Here is a 19,615-nt window from a genome sequence, read left to right as displayed (position 1 = left end):
TTAAATCTCGTTTTTCAACCACTCCACAAATTTCTTGGAAACAAACTATAGTTTTGGCAAGTCGGTTAGGACATCTACTTTGTGCATGACACAAGTAATTTTTCCAACAATTGTTTACAGACCGATTATTTCACTATCACAAATCCAGTGGGTCAGAAGTTTACATACATTAAGTTGACTGCCTTTAAACAGATTGGAAAATTCCAGAAAATGATGTCATGGCTTTAGAAGCTTCTGATAGGCTAATTGACATCATCTGAGTCAATTGGAGGTGTACCTGTGGATGCATTTCAAGGCCCACCGTCAAACTCAATGCCTCTTTGCTTGACATCATGGAAAAATCAAAAGAAATCAGCCAAGACCTCTGAAAAAACGCCTGAAGGTACCACGTTCATCTGTACAAACAATAGTACGCAAGTATAAACACCATGGGACCGTGCAGCCCTCACACCGCTCAGGAAGGAGACGCGTTCTGTCTCCTAGAGATGAACGTACTTTGGTGCGAAAAATGCAAATCAATCCCAGAACAGCAGGTACAAAAGTTTCTATATCCACAGTAAAACGAGTCCTATATCAACATAACCTGAAAGGCCACTCAGCAAGGAAGAAGCCATTGCTCAAAAACTGCCATTAAAAAGCCAGACTATGATTTGCAACTGCACATGGGGACAAAGATCGTACTTTTTGGAGAAATGTCCTTTGGTCTGATGAAACAAAAATAGAACTGTTTGGCCATAATGACCATCGTTATGTTTGGAGGAAAAAGGGGGAGGCTTGCAAGCCGAAGAACACCATCCAATCTGTGAAGCACGGGGGTGGCAGCATCATGTTGTGTGGGTGCTTTGCTGCAAGAGGGACTGGTGCACTTCACAAAATAGATGGCATCATGAGGAGGGAAAATTATGTGGATATATTGAAGCAATATCTCAAGACATCAGTCAGGAAGTTAAAGCTTGGTCGCAAATGGGTCTTCCAACTGGACAATGACCCCCAAGCATACAAGGACAACAAAGTCAAGTTATTGGAGTGACCATCACAAAGCCCTGACCTCAATCCTATAGAAAACTTGTGGGAAGAACTGAAAAAGCATGTGCGAGCAAGGAGACCTACAAACCTGACTCAGTTACTCTGTCAGGAGGAATGGGCCAAAATTCACCCAACTTATTGTGGGAAGCTTGTGGAAGGCTACCCAAAACGTTTGACCCAAGTTAAACAACTTAAAGGCAATGCTGCCAAATACTAATTGAGTGTATGTAAACTTCTGACCCACTGGGAATGTGATGAAAGAAAAGGTTGAAATAAATTATTCTGACATTTCACATTCTTAAAATAAAGTGGGGATCCTAACTGACCTAAGACAGGGAATTTTTACTAGAATTAAATGTCTGGAATTGTGAAAAACTGAGTTTAAATGTATTTGGCTAAGGTGTATGTAAACTTCCGACTTCAAGTGTAAGTATTCAGGCCCTTTGCTATGAGCTCAGGTGCAACCTCTTTCCATTGATCATCCTTGAGATGTTTCTACAACTTGATTGGAGTCCACCTGTGGTAAACTCAATTGATTGGACATTATTTAGAAAAGGCACACACGTCTATGTAAGGTCCCATCGTTGACCGTGCATGTCAGAGCAAAAACCAAGCCATGAGGTCAAAGGAATTGTCCGTAGAGCTCCGAGACAGGATTGTGTTAAGGCACAGATCTGGGGAAGGGTACCAAAACATTTCTTCAGCATTGAAGGTCCCCAAAAACACAGTAGCCGCCTTCATTCTTAAATGGGAGAAGTTTGGAACCACCAAAACTCTTACTAAAGCTGGCCACATGGCCAAAATGAGCAATCGGGGGAGAAGGGCCTTGGTCAGGGAGGTGACCAAGAACCCGATGGTCATTGACAGAGCTCCAGAGTTCCTCTGTAGAGATGGGAGAACCTTCCAGAATGACAACCATCTCTGCAGCACTCTACCAAATCAGGCATTTATGGTAGAGTCACCAGATGGAAGCCACTCCTCAGTAAAAGGCACATGACAGCCCGCTTTGAGTTTGCCAAAAGGCACCTAAAGGACTCAGACCATGAGAAACAAGATTCTCTGGTCTGATGAAACCAAGATTGAACTCTTTAGCCTGAATGCCAAGCGTCACGTCTGGTTGAAGCCTGGGACTATCCTTATGGTGAAGCATGGTGGTGGCAACATCATGCTGTGGGGATGTTTTCAGCGGCAGGGACTGGGAGACTAGTCAGGATCGAGGGAAAAATGAATGGAGCAAAGTACAGAGAGATCCTTAATGAAAACCTGCTCTAGAGCGCTCAGGACCTCAGAATGGGGGCGAAGGTTCACCTTCCAACATAACGACCCTAAGCACACAGCCCAGACAATGCAGGAGTGGCTTCGGGACAAGTCTCTGAATGTCCTTGAGTGGCCCAGCCAGAGTCCGGACTTGAACCCGATCGAACATCTCTGGAGAGAGCTGAAAATAGCTGTGCAGCGATGCTCCCCATCCAACCTGACAGAGCTTGAGAGAATCTGCAGAGAAGAATGGGAGAAATTCCCCAAATCCAGGTGTGCTAAGCTTGTAGCGTCATACCCAAGAAGGCTCGAGGCTGTAATCGCAGTGTAGATTGATGAGGGGAAAATCAATTTAATCCATTTTAGAATAAGGCTGTAACATAACAAAATGTGGTAAAAGTCAAGAGGTCTGAATCTTTTCCGAATGCACTTTGTCAAGAAATGTGCCTATTTTCCTCGAAAGTACATAATGTCACGATTCCAAACCTATACAATATTACAGATAGCAACTTAACTACCTCACATAATCTGGAAAAGATTTGTAATGTTTTACTTCTCGTTGATGAAATTCGTGCTAATGTTGGACTTTTGAGCTAGCGCCCAATAGACTCCCTTTCATCCCTTGAAGGAGAGCGCTCCTTGTCACAAAATCACACAGAATGCACTGTGCAGCCCATTGACATAGGAAACGTTGCCCATGCTCTCCCCACAAAAGCATATCAGCCGTTGTGAATGTCAGACTCTACTCTGTGAGGCACATTGATCTGCAGGTTGAACATGTTGAGATTGTAGACTCCTAAATTGATAGTGCAGTTTGTTTAGGCGATTTTACAGCCAACTAGCTACTTTACATGCTGATAATGTCTTTGGTATTATTGTATGTAGCTATGTTTGCTTGCTAGCTAGCTACCTATCCCATCGAGAGAGAATTGCACTGTGGATTTTGTAGTCGACTTGAGCTGCAACAGATTTCCACAAAGATTTCCCATGTTGCTACCAACCTTATTATAATGCTAAAATGAAAAATATTGTTCCCACATAGTGTTATTTAACAATGGAAATTAAAAGGAACGAGTGGTTTTGAGTGGATTTTTCTTTTAAAAGCACCTCATTTCACCTCCCTTTTCCTCTGTTTAAACACATTACAGTGAAGTCATTTGGGAGGATGCTATTGGTCCAACGGTCTTGTTGCCAGGCAACCAATTTCCCCTGTCCAGTAATTAAGTAGGAGGGAAATGGGTGAAAAGGGGGAATAACAGAAAAGGGAGAGAAAGAGAAACATTGTAAGTGAAGGAAAGAGGAAGGAAGGACACACACAAACATCAAATGTTATTGAGTGTTTCTGCCCCAGGTTGGATGACACTACGATTGAGAAATATGAGGTTCATATTCATTCCTCCAACAGTCCTACTGGCCTTACTTATAGATCGATAGAAACAACATGCATGATGAGGAGACTTGAGAAGTTGAACAGAGCAGTAATGTGTGCTGTGCGTGTGAGAACAGGCCTGTCAGCAGAGTAATCATAGCTCCAACCTGCCGGGTGGATGTGACACCTCTTCCTCCCTTGCTCATCTTTCTTTCCCTCCCTGTCTCTCGGGAGGGTGTACTGGGTGCCTGCCATCGGAGCCAATCGGAGCATGATGACGTCACTCCCCAGCTTTGTAACCATGGCAACGCCAGCCAGCCGAGAAATGCCCCCCTCCCTCCTCTCCTTCCCTTCTCCCTTCCTGGCAGTCAACTTTCCATGTACTCCCTCCATTCTCTCCCTCAGTAAACCTATTTTCTTCCATCCTCCCCTCGGCTGTCAACTCTCCCTTGCCTGCATTTCTCTCTGCATCCCTCTTTCCCCCCTCTCTCAGATGCCCTTCCCATACCCGCACTGTCCTCTTGGCTGTCATCTCTCCCTGGATGTCTTTCTTGCTCCCTTCCCATCTCTCTCCCTCTCTCTTTGGTTGGAAATCCCGCTCAATCGCTCACGGAGTGGAGCTTGCGCATCGCTCCGGTACTCCTTGTCCTTTCCAACCACTCCACTAAAAACCACTCCACGCTCACAATGGGGGAAAAACTGCTTCTCCAAATTCACTCCATTCATTAAAATCACAATTTAACCAACACACAATTATTTTTGTGACTTCCTGGACCTACCATTTGGTTCTGAAGTACCAAACATATGGATTTGAATGAAAAGTATTTGAATAAACATTAAAAGGTGAATGTAAGAAGCCCAGATCATTTCAAATAGGCTACATGACATATTAAAACATAAACACTAAATAGGTCAGGAGCCTAAGAATGAACAAAAATTAAGGCTATGATGTTTTAATTATTTCAAGGCTATAGCCTACAAACAAATACATTGTGAAGCATTTGTGAGTGTGACATAATAGGCTGGTAGGAACATAAAGCACTCAGCATTTAAACAACATTTCGTTGTATTAAAATCATTATAGTCTATAAAATGCATACATCTGCTGTGAATTACATAGAATTAAATACAAATTAAACAAAATATTACTTCAGTGCCTTTGAAACAGGAGTTTGGCCAGTCTGTGGCTTCAGGCTCATGTGATGGTGCCTGGAGAGCAGGCCAGCAGCAGAGAATATCCTCTCTACACTCGCAGAGCAACTAGGGATTCTAAACATCCTTTTGGCCACTTTTGCCAGGCTGGGGAGATGCAGAGTTGTTTTTTCTCTCTCTTGTATTAGGTAGACCTAAACGTTTTTAGGCAAAATAACCCAATAAAAACGTAAAGCTCCTTGGACGTGGGAATATGCCAGGTCTATTGGGCCAAAATCAATTATGGCCTATTGTACAGATGATTGAAAAAAAACGAGACAGTAATCTACCCATCTCGTTCCTTTATTTTAGCATGTGCACATAGTAAGTACACCTTCATGCTTTCCGGATACATGTCTTTTCAGATTCAACAATGATTCTTTAGTTGTGGACACTACATTACCACACTCCCTCTCTTGCTCTTGGTCCTCATCTTTGTAAGTCACCTTGATGGAAATATTTTGTTAACTCCATAACAGTAGCTAAAGCAAGGGGCTATAGCAGCACACCAGTAGACTACAAATGCATGCTGGGCCGGGCATGCCCTGAGCTCGTGAAGTGAGCGCTACTGGAGTGAAATTGGAGCAGGCGAGAAGGCCGACGCTCCAGCCTTTTGACTGGAGCGCGGGGTGAGATTACCATTGGGCGCAATCCGCTCACATACTCTGGTTGACACACCCACTCAACCTCCCCCTGGCCCGGACGCACCTCTGGGAGTCGGGTTGTGATATGGCGTTGACAATAGCCTCCACGGCGGTATCAAACAGCTCGGGGTCTGGTAGAGCAGTGAAACAGTCCTCCACCAGTCCTTCACTCTCACTGAGGGGGACATCCAGCAGCACCCAGGAGGACAGACAGCGCAGGACACGAGCCTTCACTGCCCCGGGACTGTCCCCTTGACGCAGCAGCTGCTGGAGCAGTGGACACACTGACCCCCACTCACGACCCAGAGCACCTCGCACCTACAGACAGAGACACAAGGTTACAGGAAATACTAACCCGACCCCACTTGTCCTTTTGTGTGTGCATCGGTGTGCCCGTATGCCTTTTTGTTGTCCCCATTGGCACCCTTCAGTGTCTAGCACCCCTCACCTGTCCCTTGCGGTACTGCGGCAGGCGGCTGGTCTGGAACTCTTCAGGCAGGACGGTCAGAAGCTCCAGCAGGGCCAGACATCTGGCCCGGCCATCCACCCCACCTCCCTCCTCTTGGAACACACGCACCATTTCTGGCACGGCGCCCGGCCACACCTCTGGCATGGTGTTCAGGGCCAGGGAGGCCAGCGCCACACACAGACGCGTCAGCACCTTGGAAACAGGACCACAACGTCTTGTAAGTCAACGACTTTAAAATTGTGTTTATGCTTGATGGTTTTTAAGGCACGTAGCTACCGCCAGTTATATGCATTTTTTAGGGATGCACGATATATCAGTGAACATATTGGAATCGGCTGATATTAGCTAAAAATGCCAACGCTGATATCAGCCCGATGTCTAGTTTAACGCCGATGTGAAAAACCGATGTCAAAGTTGACATGCATACCTATATAAAACTTAGGTACATGACGTAATGACGCCACGTAAAATGTTGCGCTAAACGTGCACCACAGCATTCCTAACTTAGCCCACAATGTCTGCTGTGTGGATCGAGCAGTCAACAAGTGGAGCAGTCATTTGAAAGAGTACAACTCAAAGGCGAAAACGATTGCCCTTGACAATCAACCGTTCCCTGTCGTGGGTGATGTTGGCTTTCGTGACTGGTCGAGCACCGGTATACACTAACGTTACGTAGTGTGCTGTTGTTCAGATGTTGCCCTACCGGAGTTACACAGTAATAGCGTCACGACATACTATTGAACGCCGTTTGGGTCTTTGCGTGTCAAAAAAGATACACTTCAATTAACACTATTTGACAATAACACTATTTGACGCGTTAAAAAAGCTTTTAATTTGACACGTCAAATAACGAAGTTCTATTATAGAACTATTGGTTCAACCACAACTTCTGGGGTAGCTAGCTAGCTTTAGCTTGGTACGTAGCTAGTACCAATACAACCAGCCTGAAAATGACCAGTAGAAACTGCAGTCATTTTCACTATTCTTAGCAATGATTTAGGAATCCTTGTGAGTGAGTAAGTATTAGCTAGGTAGCCACTTGTTGTTCGCCTATTAAAATTTAACTTCAGTTCATGAAAATAAATTGCTAGCCAGCTACTTAACCCTGTTGCCCAAAGCTAACGTTATAAGCAGCCAGCTAGCTTCATCTGGCTAGTGAGGCTCGACCTGACCGGGTTATGTGTTGTGAAGCTAGCCACGATTAGGCTAGGCACAATAGTGGAATTTGCAGTTTGCCTTCAAAATAAAAGTACCTCTTTGAAAGTGACGCAGAAGGTTACAATTTGTGGAACCATGCCATATTTAGACTAGATAATGTCTAAACAAGGTTGGAATGTGAAGCAATGAAATGGGGTATCAGTCTACTCGGTGACACCCACAGAACACAACTGTGAGGAGTTGACGCAAATATTAGGGTTGTAGCTCTTAACGCGGGACTGTGACTGTGTGAAATCACCTCCCCAGTCAGCCCATTGCTTGTATTGACCTTCATATTGCACTGTACAGCTTTACCTAAGGATTGGGAATCAATGAAATGGGGTAAGTCTACTCAATACATTTTTCCCCAACGTCCTCCTCAAAGTTATCAGACTCCAAAACATCCTCACAGTATTGTTTTTCCTCGGGAATAGTGTTTAATACACATAGGTTGACAATAAATGTGGCTTTATTCAGTTGTTTCAGAGTCCCGCAATAAGAGCAATGACGCTAACGTTCTCTGGGTGTCACTGAGTAGACGGATACCTCATGTCATTGATCCACAATCCATAGGTAAGGCTGTACAGTGAAATGAGTATGCCCCCAATGCAATTCTAAAGTATATATAAATCCAGTGTGATTAACAGATTTTTGTCAAATTAGTCTTTTGTTGATTCTATATAACATTCCAACCTCGTTTAGCATGGTCTATTAAATTATGACGTAACTATGAGTTGTATTCATTTGCATCACTGTCAATTACATTATTTTGAAGGCTAACTGCAAAGTCCACTATTGTGGCTAATCCTTATTGTGGCTAGCTTCAACATAGATGGGTTGACCATCATTAATCAAATAACAACTCTTGTAAATTAGAGTTATTTTAGATGACGCCTAGCTATATAGTTAGCTAGCTAACGATAGCTACTGAAACAGATTGTTTGCATCCATGAGCTTATCTAGCTTTTTTTAATGACCAGAACTGTATAGGTGCTCGAGACAACTTTACCAGCATCATAGCATACGTATCCATGAATCGTTGTGACATATGAAATACGAGTGATAATGTAATAACTACATAAAACATTTATGAACGCGTTCAATTATTATGTGACGTGCAGTCATATTCAGGACCTGACTGGTCAACAAGCTTATTTGACGTGCATCTTTTTTGACACGCAAAGGCACAAACTGCGTTCCATAGAAATCCTGGTTGAGAATGAAACGACTGAACAACGAAACAGCACAGCAAGTAAGTGAAAGAAATTGATTTTGATTATGTTTTACTGGTAATGGGGACATATACGTAAATGCCAACAAAATAACCTTTTGGTCAGTGTGGTGTAACCTTTATTTAACTAGGCAAGTCAGTTAAGAACAAACTCTTATTTACAATGACGGCCTACCCCAGCCAAACCCGGACGACGCTGGGCCAATTGTGAGCACCCCTATGGGACTCCCAATCACGGCCGGATGTGATACAGCCTGGATTCAAACCAGGGACTGTAATGACACCTCTTGCACTGAGATGCAGTGCCTTAGATCACTGTGTCCATGTGTGTAACTATTTAACTGCACTATAATGCTTAAAAAGCAGCTAAACTGTTCAATATCGGTATCGGGTTATTTGGCAAGGAAAATATCGGAGGTCGGTATCGGCCAAAAATATAATATCGGTGCATCACTAGTATTTTTATTGATCTAATAAATCCAACAGTCCAGCCAACTGTCCATCCATTTACCCACCATCTTAGACCCAGAGGAGAAGCAGGCGATCTGGGAGAAGAGTTGAGTCTTCAGGGTCTCATACTGGTCAGAAGGGATATCAGACCAGTAGCGGGATATCTTAGTGTGGAGGGCACTAGCCCCAAAGTACTGGATTTCAGGAACCTAGGAAGAGAGAGAGGGTTATATATAGGTGTGTGCATTTGCGTGTGTGCGAACGCATGTGGGCATTTCATACCTTGTCAGGGCTGAGCAGAGCCCAACAGAACTGCCAGGCCTGAGGGGAGACCTGAGCCTGCATCAACCACTTCTGGGCCAGGTTCTTATTCTCAATGTTAGGGTCATAGTACAACTGGTGGAGCCCCTAGAGAGAGAGAGAGAGATGGGAGGGAGAGTCAGTATAATTCTTGCAATGTAATTATATGTCATTTAGAACAGGAACGTTAAGTGTTTCTAGACTCTTGTATGACTGACTGCTGTTAAAGAACGCCATCAACAGAGACAGTCAGTATCAAGAGGCTCTCCAGTGCTGTGTGTAGATTAACCCTAGCGCCCTGACCAAGAGCTAGTGTGGTGGGTGGCTGGTTGACACATTGTCTAATGGAAGGAACATGTCTGTGCAGTGTCCCTTTGAAATCACCTCCTAGCGTGGAAACACACAGTATGAAGAGGTTCGGGTTGTGTGTGTCATACGGTAGAGATCACAGCCTGAATCATATTCCAGTCATCTGCTGTTCCTCATTGAAACACTGCTATAACCGTCTCTCTCTCTCTCACACACAAAGAAACCAATGCTTTTCGTTATTAAAGTCTAAACAGTGAATCTGCCCAGCTCAGGTAAACCCTCTTTACAGAGGCGGCAGGTACCCTAGGGGTTAGAGAGATGTTGCTAGTTCGAATCCCGGGTCCGACAGGAAAAATCTGTCAGCAAGTGAGCGGGCAACCGGAGGGTTTGCTGGTATAAAATCCTAGATGCCATTGCCTGCTGTTATGCCATTGAGCAAGACACTTAACCCCATACAACAGCAGCTCCCTGGGCACCCAGTGTGGCAGCCACCACGCACCTCCCCATAATATCTATATATGTTTGTGTATATGTATGCATGCATGCGTGTCTTTCGAAGGGTGCAATTGACCAATAGTGATTTTTACTGAGGAGCGGTGTCTTAACTGAAATCTCTCATCATTGCGCCCTCTCCTCATCATCTCTGTCACTGTGTGACCCAACTTACTTTACTCCCTTGTTCTCGCTCTCTCATCTCCTTCCTTTCTCGCTCGCTCTCTAAACACAGATATGATTTCCCAGAGTTGAAAGCAGAGTTGAAAGCAGGTCATTACCGCTGTCCACCGTGTGATCTAAGGAGACTTCTCTTCCCCGACACACACTCCAGACTGAGCAAAATCTTGGGTGAGAGACCCATCTCACTACAGCCAGCCAAATGCAAATCAACTAACAGCGCAATTGTTTCATTAGCCACCAGAGATCAGATATGCTTTCTGTTCAGGGCAACTGGTTAAACTGCTGTGGCTGTAAATGTGTCAGCCTACTGCTCAGCTGAACCACCTCCCTACCTGCAGCTGTGGACCAGATTGGAGCACCTGGTATTGTATTTATTAAGAATCCCCATAAGCAGATCCTCTTCCTGGGGTCTAGTCACATTAAGGCACATCACCCAAAAATACACCCAAAGTTGTGTCAAGTTGGCTGGATGTCCTTTGGGTGGTGGACCATTTTTGATACACATGGGAAACTGTTGAGTGAGACGAGTTTTAAAAGCACAACACTGTTATGATAAGTGTGATGCGAATTTCAATTTAATTTGCATTGACGTCAGAGTGGTTAGAGCAGGCCTGGGCAATTATTTTCCATGGAGGGCCACATTAGAATATATTTTTGCCATCGCGGGCCAGAATCATATTACAGGATTATACATCAGATGTATCGACTGTAAATCACGTCCATATGTGCTACTTATTTTACTTTAACATGCACAGAAATCAAATCCCATCTATGTTCTCCTTTTGGTAGGTATTTTCATTATTAAAACATGCAATGAACTACACGGAGGGAAAAGTACTCTTTGTAATGTGTACACACAAAAAAAAAAAAACGAGAGAGAGAGAGCTCAACATTACACTTAAACTACTCAGTGTGAGGAGTGAAGTCCTTGACTAGAGCAATGAAATCAGGTATAGTTTCTGATGTCGCTATGCGCAGGATTGCTGAGAGGTGAGTCAGTAAGAGATGATCTGTGCCTTGACTTGTTATACACTGCTCAAAAAAATAAAGGGAACACTAAAATAACACATCCTAGATCTGAATGAATGAAATAATCTTATTAAATACTTTTATCTTTACATAGTTGAATGTGCTGACAACAAAAATCACACAAAAATAATCAATGGAGATCCAATTTATCAACCCATGGAGGTCTGGATTTGGAGTCACACTCAAAATTAAAGTGGAAAACCACACTACAGGCTGATCCAACTTTGATGTAATGTCCTTAAAACAAGTCAAAATGAGGCTCAGTAGTGTGTGTGGCCTCCACGTGCCTGTATGACCTCCCTACAACGCCTGGGCATGCTCCTGATGAGGTGGCGGATGGTCTCCTGAGGGATCTCCTCCCAGACCTGGACTAAAGCATCCGCCAACTCCTAGACAGTCTGTGGTGCAACGTGGCGTTGGTGGATGGAGCGAGACATGATGTCCCAGATGTGCTCAATTGGTTTCAGGTCTGGGGAACGGGCGGGCCAGTCCATAGCATCAATGCTTCCTCTTGCAGGAACTGCTGACACACTCCAGCCACATGAGGTCTAGCATTGTCTTGCATTAGGAGGAACCCAGGGCCAACCGCACCAGCATATGGTCTCACAAGGGGTCTGAGGATCTCATCTCGGTACCTAATGGCAGTCAGGCTACCTCTGGCGAGCACATGGAGGGCTGTGCGGCCCCCCAAAGAAATGTCACCCCACACCATGACTGACCCACCGCCAAACCGGTCATGCTGGAGGATGTTGCAGGCAGCAGAATGTTCTCCATGGCGTCTCCAGACTCTGTCACGTCTGTCACGTGCTCAGTGTGAACCTTCTTTCATCTGTGAAGAGCACAGGGCGCCAGTGGCGAATTTGCCAATCTTGGTGTTCTCTGGCAAATGCCAAACGTCCTGCACGGTGTTGGGCTGTGAGCACAACCCCCACCTGTGGACGTCGGGCCCTCATACCACCCTCATGGAGTCTGTTTCTGACCGTTTGAGCAGACACATGCACATTTATGGCCTGCTGGAGGTCATTTTGCAGGGCTCTGGCGGTGCTCCTCCTTGCACAAAGGCGGAGGTAGCGGTCCTGCTGCTGTGTTGTTGCCCTCCTACGGCCTCCTCCACGTCTCCTGATGTACTGGCCTGACTCCTGGTAGCGCCTCCATGCTCTGGACACTACGCTGACAGACACAGCAAACCTTCTTGCCACAGCTCGCATTGATGTGCCATCCTGGATGAGCTGCACTACCTGAGCCACTTGTGTGGGTTGTAGACTCCGTCTCATGCTACCACTAGAGTGAAAGCAACGCCAGCATTCAAAAGTGACCAAAACATCAGCCAGGAAGTATAGAAACTGAGAAGTGGTCTGTGGTCCCCACCTGCAGGACCACTCCTTTATTGGGGGTGTCTTGCTAATTGCCTATAATTTCCACCTGTTGTCTATTCCATTTGCACAACAGCATGTGAAATTTATTGTCAATCAGTGTTGCTTCCTAAGTGGACAGTTTGATTTCACAGAAGTGTGATTGACTTGGAGTTACATTGTGTTGTTTAAGTGTTCCCTTTATTTTTTTGAGCAGTGTATTTCGTCACTGAAAATGTCTGTTCACATACATAGGTTGACCCAAACAGTACAAACATCTTCTGAGCATGACTCTTAATCTTTGGAAAGTTTTGTTCATCAAGAGATGCATCGAACCTCGTCAGTGACATTGGAGAACTATTCAAAACAATCACTGCATCAGACTGAAGATTGATAAGGTCAAGTTGCAGGTCAGTGGGAGCGTTATCCACATTGAAGGTGAAATAAATGTCATTTTTCAACACTTTGAAATCCTCAAAACAACGAGAAAACTCACCGTTCAAAGCACACAGCAGCGATGTATACTTCTCCCGCTGGTCATTTGATACGGAACAGACTAGTAGTGTCAGAAGGTGTGTGAGATTGTTGGCTTCTACTTGGCAGGTCAAGAGGAGTAATTTTCCTTTGAAGACTGTACATCTGATGTGCAAAAAGGCCCTTCCCTTGCAGTTTGTAATTCAGTTCATTCATTAGTACCATGATGTCCACAGAGAAGGCAAAATCAGACAACCATTCTTTATCTTGCAGTTGAGGGAAATCCACATATTTTCCTTTGTTTTGCAAAAACTCAGCCATCTCAAACTTCAGGTCCCATACCCTTTTAAGCACCTTCCCCAAACTCAACCATCTCACATTTGTGTGGTAGGGGAGATCTGCATGACCTGAACGTCTCTTCCAACAGTGAGACAAACTGCCTGTGGTTAAAAGATTTTGCTCTTATGAAGAGGTTTACCACTTTAATGACTGTATCCAGTAGATACAGTCACTCAAGTGGTAAACCTCTTCATAAGATACTATCCCCAACATGGCTCATTTTCAGAACACTTCCTGATGAATAATGCAATGCAGTTTAATTTTGTGGTATCCAATTGCTAGTTACAGTCTTGTCTCTTCGCTGCAACTCCCATACGGCCTCGAGAGAGGCTAAGGTCGAGTGCTGTGGGTCCTCCGAAACAACGCAACCAAGCCGCACTGCTTCTTGACACAATGCCCGCTTAACCCGGAAGCCAGCCACACCGTGTCGGAGGAAACACCGTACACCTGGCGAACGTCCCACTCTTGCTGCAGCACCCTACAAATCAGTCTACTTTCCTTTTCTTTTAAATATTTGAAAAACAAATTTTGGCGCAATTTCTAGCTAGCTACTATTTGTAACTGACGTGTGTGTGTCAGCCTGTCAGTCACGGTCTGTCCTCTTGCAGTTGCTATTTATACGTGCCTTCAAAATAAATCTCCCACAAGCAAATTCTTTGTGATCTGAGCCTGATTCCGCAGGTCATATTGAATCAGGTCACGGGCCGCATACGGCTCCAAGGCCAGCCTTTGCCCAGGCCTGCGTTAGAGGGACAAAAGAGCGCTGAGCACCAGGCCATTAGAGACCTGATGGTTGTTCGATAGTTGGGTTTTACTGACTCATGCCCAGACTACATAAAAGGAGATTACCATGACTCAATGGTCACGTGGACTTTTACTGCTGCCATGACTCATGTCTGCTGTTTTGGCATTAATGCGGTCACCGCAATAGCCCTAGATGTGATTCCATTGCGGGATCGGAGACTGTGGCATCTGCAAGGTCCTCTAGAAGAGTCGGTCCTGTCCCATTTTCCACAGGCAGGGGAGACTTCCCTAGTAAGAGGTCCCGGTGAAGCACTGGCCAGTCAGTCAAAGAGTGCTGACAGGGTGGTGATACTCTCACCATATCGGAATGACGTCCAGCCCAAGGTGTAGAAAAGGAGAAGGTAGGTGGACATACTGGTTTCCCCAGCAAATTGTGCAACACTGAGATTTGTTTGCTTAGGGTAGACCGCTCGGTCCAATTGTCTTCCGTAAGTAGGCAGTTGGTGCATTGAATAGCCGGTCGTCCACAGTGTCCCAGAAAATAGTATAGTAAGAGAGACAGCACCCGCTATTTTCTGAGTAATAAAATAAACATGAATCTGTCTATCAGCCCCATCACATGCAGGTTTGTCTGTTGACCACGGTTTTGTCCTGGTAGCTTGCCTTCCATTGGGTACTACCTCTGAGGAGTAGTATGCAAATATTGCACAGGTGTAACCGGCCACATAGTAAATCTGCTCCTAACTCTGGTACTGTGAGGGCGCAGATGAACATATAGGCTATGTTGGAGGTTCAGTAAACTGTGTTGAGTAACCTTGACTGAGACCTGAAGACTCGTTGTAGCTCCCAGATCTAGCGACTAAGCTTTAGCTCAGCAGGCTAATATGCTTGAGTCACACAGCAGACCTGGGTTTGGTATCCATTGAAGCTACTATAATGTACCGTCTGTGTTCCGTTTTCACTTCTGTACTTGTGGGGGACAGAGAGGCGTGCTCAGAGTAGAGGTCGACTGATTAATCGGAATGGCCGATTAATTAGGGCCGATTTCAAGTTTTCATAACCAAATCGGTATTTTTGGACACCGATTAAAAAAAATAATAATAATATTAATTACACCTTTATTTAACTAGGCAAGTCAGTTAACTTCTTATGGCTTGAATCCCATTAGCAGGATCAATATGACAACAGCCAGTGAAAGTGCAAATTCAAAACAACAAAAATCTCATAATTAAAATTCCTCAAACATACAAGTATTATACACCATTTTAAAGCTTTACTTCTTGATAATCTAGCCATCGTGTCAGATTTCAAAAAGGCTTTACAGTGAAAGCACACCATACGATTATGTTAGGTCAGCGCCTAGTCACAAAAAACATACAGCCATTTTCCAGCCAAAGAGAGGAGTCACAAAAAGCAGAAATAGAGATAAAATGAATCACTAACCTTTGATGATCTTCATCAGATGACACTCATATGACTTCATGTTACACAATACATGTATGTTTTGTTCGATAAAGTTCATATTTATATCCAAAAATCTCAGTTTACATTGGCGCGTAATGTTCAGTAATCTTTTGCCTCCAAAACATCCGATGATTTTGCAGAGAGCCACATCAATTTACAGAAATACTCATCATAAATGTTGATGAAAATACAGTTGTTATACATGGAACTTTAGATAAACTTCTCCTTAATGCAACCGCGGTGTCAGATTTCAAAAAAGCTTTACCGAAGAATAAATAATCTGAATACGGCACTCAGACACAAAAACATGCCATACAATATATCTGCCATGTTGGAGTCAACAATAGTCAGAATTAGCATTATAAATATTCACTTACCTTTGATGATCTTCATCAGAATGCACTCCCAGGAATCCCAGTTCAACAATAAATGTTTGTTTTGTTCGATAAAGTCCATCCTTTATGTCCAAATAGCTCCTTTTTGTTCGCGCCTTCAGTTCACACGCAGGTCAGTCAAACTCAAAAAATCAGATTACAGTTCGTAGAAACATGTCAAACGATGTATAGAATCAATCTTAAAGATGTTATCGTAAATCTGCAATAAAGTTTCAACCGGAGAAATCCTTTGTCTTCAGAAATGCAATGGAACTGAGCTACCGCTCACGCGAGCACGCATGGCTGAGCCTCGTGCCCTGCTGGCAGTGTTCTGACTCCAGGAGCTCTTATTCATCCTCACTTAACAGTAGAAGCCTCAAACAAGGTTCTAAAGACTGTTGACATCTAGTGGAAGCCTTAGGAAGTGCAAAATGACCCCACAGACACTGTAGTTTGGATTGGCAATCACTTGAAAAACTACAAACCACTTCCTGTTTGGATTTTTTCTCAAGTTTTTGCCTGCCATATGAGTTCTGTTATACACAGACATCATTCAAACAGTTTTAGAAACTTCAGAGTGTTTTCTATCCACATCTACTAATAATATGCATATCTTAGTTTCTGGGAGTAAGTAGCAGGCAGTTTACTCTGGGCACGTCAGTCATCCAAGCTACTCAATACTGCCACCATCCATAAGAAGTTAAGAACACGTTCTTATTTTCAATGACGGCCTAGGAACGGTGGGTTAACTGCCTTGTTCAGTGGCAGAATGACAGATTTTTACCTTGTCACCTCGGGGATTCAATCTTGCAACCTTACGGTTAACTAGTCCAACGCTCTAACCACCTGCTTTACATTGCGCGAATGCAGTAAGAAGCCAAGGTAAGTTGCTAGCTAGCATTAAACTTATCTTATAAAAAACAATCAATCATAATCACTAGTTAAACTAGTAATATCATCAACCATGTGTAGTTATCTAGCCTGTCCTGTGTTGCAGTGCGGTGCGCATTTGTGAAAAAGGACTGTCATTGCTCCAACATGTACCCAACCATAAACATCAATGCCTTTCTTAAAATCAATACACAAGTATATATTTTTAAACCTGCATATTTAGTTAATATTGCCTGCTAACATGAATTTCTTTTAACTAGGGAAAATGTGTCACTTCTCTTGCAACAGAGTCGGGGTATATGCAGCAGTTTGGGCCGCCTGGCTCGTTGCGAACTGTGTGAAGACTATTTCTTCCTAACAAAGAGAGCCAACTTTGCCAAACGGGGGATGATTTAACAAAAGCGCATTTGCGAAAAAAGCACAATCGTTGCACGACTGTACCTAACCATAAACATCAATGCCTTTCTTAAAATCAATACACAGAAGTATATATTTTTAAACCTACATATTTCGCTGAAAGAAATCCAGGTTAGCAGGCAATATTAACCAGCTGAAATTGTGTCACTTCTCTTGCGTTCATTGCACGCAGAGTCAGGGTATATGCAACAGTTTGGGCCGCCTGGCTCGTTGCGAACTAATTTGCCAGGATTTTACGTAATTATGACATAACATTGAAGGTTGTGCAATGTAACAGGAATATTTAGACTTAGGGATGCCACCCATTAGATAAAATACAGAACGGTTCCATATTTCACTGAAAGAAAAAACGTTTTGTTTTCGAGATGATAGTTTCCGGATTTGACCATATTAATGACCTAAGGCTCGTATTTCTGTGTGTTTACTATATTATAATTAAGTCTATGATTTGATAGAGCAGTCTGACTGAGTGATGGTAGGCACCAGCAGACTCGTAAGCATTCATTCAAACAGCACTTTTGTGCGTTTTGCCAGAAGCTCTTCGCAGTGCTTCAAGCATTGCGCTGTTTATGACTTCAAGCCTGTCAACTCCCAAGATTAGGCTGGTGTAACCGATGTGAAATGGCTAGCTAGTTAGCCGGGTGAGCGCTAATAGCATTTCAAACGTAAAAAAAGTGTTCATTCAGTATTGTTGTAATTGTCATTACAAATAAATAAAAAATAAAAAAAATCGGCAGGTTAATCGGTATCGGCTTTTTTTTGGTCCTCCAATAGTCGGTATCGGCGTTGAAAAATCATAATTGGTCGACCTCTAGCTCAGAGACTCTTCTTGAAGGACAGGGTACTGACTGAACATCATTACTGATTAGATCCATGTCCTCTTATATCATAACTGTTCATATTAATATTCATGATGTGAAATGTAGATGAAAAAACATGCAGAGGAAGTAGGAGATTTGATGAATGAAGCGAGGACAGTGTGTGTGAGATTGTGTGTGCTCGCATGTGTGTGTAGGGTTGTTTGTAGGGGCGTGGGTGGTTGTTGACTGTCTGCAGTCTGCGCAGAGATATAAAAAACAAATACTAATCCCATGTTACCAATTTAGACGGAAAACGATGACAGTTCATACTCGCGTTAGCAACAGTAAGACAACCTGTCATCACACACACACACTGAATGATCATTATGTGGTTGCCATTGAGAAGACTGATGACATCCAACCCCTGAACAGGAAAGCAGATATAAGGTACTAGCCCCAGGCACTAAAATAAGAAACAATCGATAAGGGAAAGAGAACTGACGCCATGCCTTATTCTGTCAACTGGAAGTGATCTACCTCTCATATCAGTCATGTCTGAAATAGCCTCTAGTCTCTCCAGAGTTTCCCACAAGTACATAGAGCAGCCAACCAAATAGAAAAAGCAGTGGTGGAAAAAGTACCCAATTTTCATACTTGAGTAGAGGTCGACCGATTAATCGGAATGGCCGGTTAATTAGGGCCGATTTCAAGTTTTTATAACAACCGGTATTTTTGGCCACCGATTTGCCAAACATTTTTTACACCTTTATTTAACTAGGCAAGTCAGATTAAAAACACATTCTTATTTTCAATGACGGCCTAGGAACGGGGGTTAACTGCCTTGTTCAGGGGGGATTCGTTTTTGCAACCTTCCGGTTACTAGTCCAACGCTCTAACCACCTGCCTTACATTGCACTCCACGAGAAGCCTGCATGGCAGGCTAACTACATGTTACGCGAGGGCAGCAAGAAGCCAAGGTAAGTTGCTAGCTAGCATTAAACTTATCTTATAAAAAAACTATCAATCTTAACATAATCACTAGTTAAACTAGTAACATCATCAACCATGTGTAGTTATCTAACGTGTCCTGCGTTGCATATAATCGATGCGGTGCCTGTTAATTTCTCATCGAATCACAGCCTACTTCGACAAACGGGTGATGATTTAACAAGCGCATTTGCGAAAAAAAGCACTGTCGTTGCACCAATGTACCTAACCATAAACATCAATGCCTTTCTTTAAAATCAATACACAAGTATATATTTTTAAACCTACATATTTAGTTAACATTGCCTGCTAACATGAATTTGTGTCACTTCTCTTGCGTTCCGTGTAAGCAGTCAGGGTATATACAGCAGTTTGGGCCGCCTGGCTCATTGCGAACTGTGTGAAGTCCATTTATTCCTAACAAAGGCCGTAATTAATTTGCCATAATTGTACATAATTATGACATAACATTGAAGGTTGTGCAATGTAACAGGAATATTTAGACTTAGGGATGCCACCCGTTAGATAAAATACAGAACGGTTCCGTATTTCACTGAAATAAACGTTTTGTTTTCGAGATGATAGTTTCCGGATTCGACCATATTAATGACCAAAGGCTCGTATTT

At 43.5% G+C, this 19,615-nt stretch overlaps 1 protein-coding gene across 2 annotated transcripts in view; it reads right to left on the bottom strand.

Moving 5' to 3' along the window:
- Window positions 1-19,615, bottom strand: part of LOC106584288 (importin-13) — a 51,305-nt gene that overhangs the window by 18,211 nt on the left and 13,479 nt on the right. For both annotated transcript variants that reach the window (XR_006761477.1, XM_014169361.2), the window contains exons 2-5: window positions 9,117-9,242; window positions 8,900-9,043; window positions 5,936-6,148; window positions 5,552-5,805 (exon numbers count right to left, since the gene is read on the bottom strand). Coding sequence is in view for 1 of the 2 variants with exons in the window: in XM_014169361.2 (XP_014024836.1) it covers window positions 5,552-5,805; window positions 5,936-6,148; window positions 8,900-9,043; window positions 9,117-9,242 (737 nt within the window). In the remaining variant the exon portion in view is untranslated. The remainder of the gene's footprint in view (window positions 1-5,551; window positions 5,806-5,935; window positions 6,149-8,899; window positions 9,044-9,116; window positions 9,243-19,615) is intronic.

The sequence above is a fragment of the Salmo salar genome, chromosome ssa23 (genome assembly GCF_905237065.1).
Source record: "Salmo salar chromosome ssa23, Ssal_v3.1, whole genome shotgun sequence".
Lineage (NCBI taxonomy): Eukaryota > Metazoa > Chordata > Actinopteri > Salmoniformes > Salmonidae > Salmo > Salmo salar.
Note: the sequence above shows the minus strand (reverse complement) of the source record. Positions and strands in the feature narration are given on the sequence as shown.